The sequence below is a fragment of the Buceros rhinoceros genome, unplaced genomic scaffold (assembly GCF_000710305.1).
Source record: "Buceros rhinoceros silvestris isolate BGI_N320 unplaced genomic scaffold, ASM71030v1 scaffold26532, whole genome shotgun sequence".
Lineage (NCBI taxonomy): Eukaryota > Metazoa > Chordata > Aves > Bucerotiformes > Bucerotidae > Buceros > Buceros rhinoceros.
In genome coordinates, this window is record NW_010401024.1 from 1,045 (window position 1) to 2,406 (window position 1,362).

Consider the following 1,362-nt stretch of genomic DNA (forward strand, 5'->3'; position numbering starts at 1 on the left):
GTTGTCCCCAGGTAGGTGCCCCAAGCCCCTGAAGAACCGGGACTTCATCACGTTGCGCTCCTGGTTGCCCATGGGCTCTGACTCCATCATCATGAACTACTCGGTCAAGCACCCTGTGAGTCCCTGGGGGGGTTCTAATGGGGGCTGGGGTTGCCCCAGGGTCATGCTGGAGGTGTTGGGTGGCTGTTGGGGTTGGGAGGGACTGGGGTTGCCCCATGGTCATGCTGGAGGAGATGGGGTGCTGTTGCCTGCTTGGCTTTCCCCTGTTCCACGAGGTGTTGGGGTGCTCCTGCCACTGACATGTCACCGTGTTCCCTGCACCTTGCTGTCCCCACCCGTCCCTTGCAGAAGTACCCCCCCAGGAAGGACATGGTGCGAGCGGTCTCCATCCAGACGGGCTACCTGATCCAGGGGACAGGGGCCAAGAGCTGCACCATCACCTACCTGGCACAGGTGGACCCCAGAGGTAAGGGGGGGACCCCCTGGGACCTCCCACCCCAGTCCAAGCCTCCCATTAGGGGCCTGTCCTGATGGGGCTGAAGGTTTGCTGGAGCTGGTGGGTTCAGAGATGGTCAGCAGCAAGCAGGCACATGGCTGGAGCCAGACTGAGAGCGCTGGCATGATGCTGGGAGGGGACATTTTTGGCCAGTTATCCTGAAATGGGTCTTTTTTTGGGGTGGAAAAGGCAACTGAGGCACTGAAGTAGCTTTTTTTCGAGCTTGGCCAGAAGCTGAGGTGGTGGTTTGGGCTGAACCCCGGTTTCTCTGGGCTGTCCCCCCACCCTGGGCCGCCCTGTCCCCTCTCCAGATGGAGGTCCCCAGGAAGGTTGACCAAGGTGGGCTGGTGCTGCCGTGCTGGGGTTGGTCTGGTCCCAGCTTGGCTCCTCTTGTCTCACCAGGTTCTCTGCCGAAGTGGGTGGTGAACAAATCCTCCCAGCTCCTGGCCCCCAAGGTGAGTTGGGGGGTTCTGGGCAGACAATGGGTCCTTTCGCCCAGCCCAGTTCTGACCCAACCTTCATCCCAGGCAATGGGTCCTCCTGCCCAGCCCAGCCCCAACCCTACATTTATCCTGGGGGATGGGTCCTCCTGCCCAACCCACCTCCAACCCAACCTTCATCCCAGGCAATGAAGATGATGTACAAGGCCTCTCTGAAGTACCCAGAGTGGAAACTGAGGCACAACCCTCACTTCAAGCCGTGGCTCTACCCAGAGCAGAACCAGCTGCCGGTGCTGGTGCTCTCCGAGCTGTCCCTCCAACATGCTGACTCGCTGGAGAACATTGACGAGAGCTCCTTGGCCGAGACCAAAGATGACCGCGGCGAGGCCAGCGACGAGGACAGTGTCAACTGACCGCCTCTGGTAC

The 1,362-nt window shown here is 60.6% G+C and overlaps 1 protein-coding gene across 1 annotated transcript in view; it reads left to right on the forward strand.

Annotated features, from left to right (window-relative positions):
- The window catches only part of STARD10 (StAR-related lipid transfer (START) domain containing 10), a 1,863-nt gene extending 514 nt beyond the window's left edge, over positions 1–1,349 (forward strand). Inside the window, exons 2-5 of the mRNA XM_010132138.1 lie at positions 12–115; positions 349–466; positions 899–951; positions 1,122–1,349. Of these exons, the coding sequence (XP_010130440.1) occupies positions 12–115; positions 349–466; positions 899–951; positions 1,122–1,349 (503 nt within the window). The remainder of the gene's footprint in view (positions 1–11; positions 116–348; positions 467–898; positions 952–1,121) is intronic.
- The last annotated feature ends 13 nt before the right edge of the window (positions 1,350–1,362 follow it).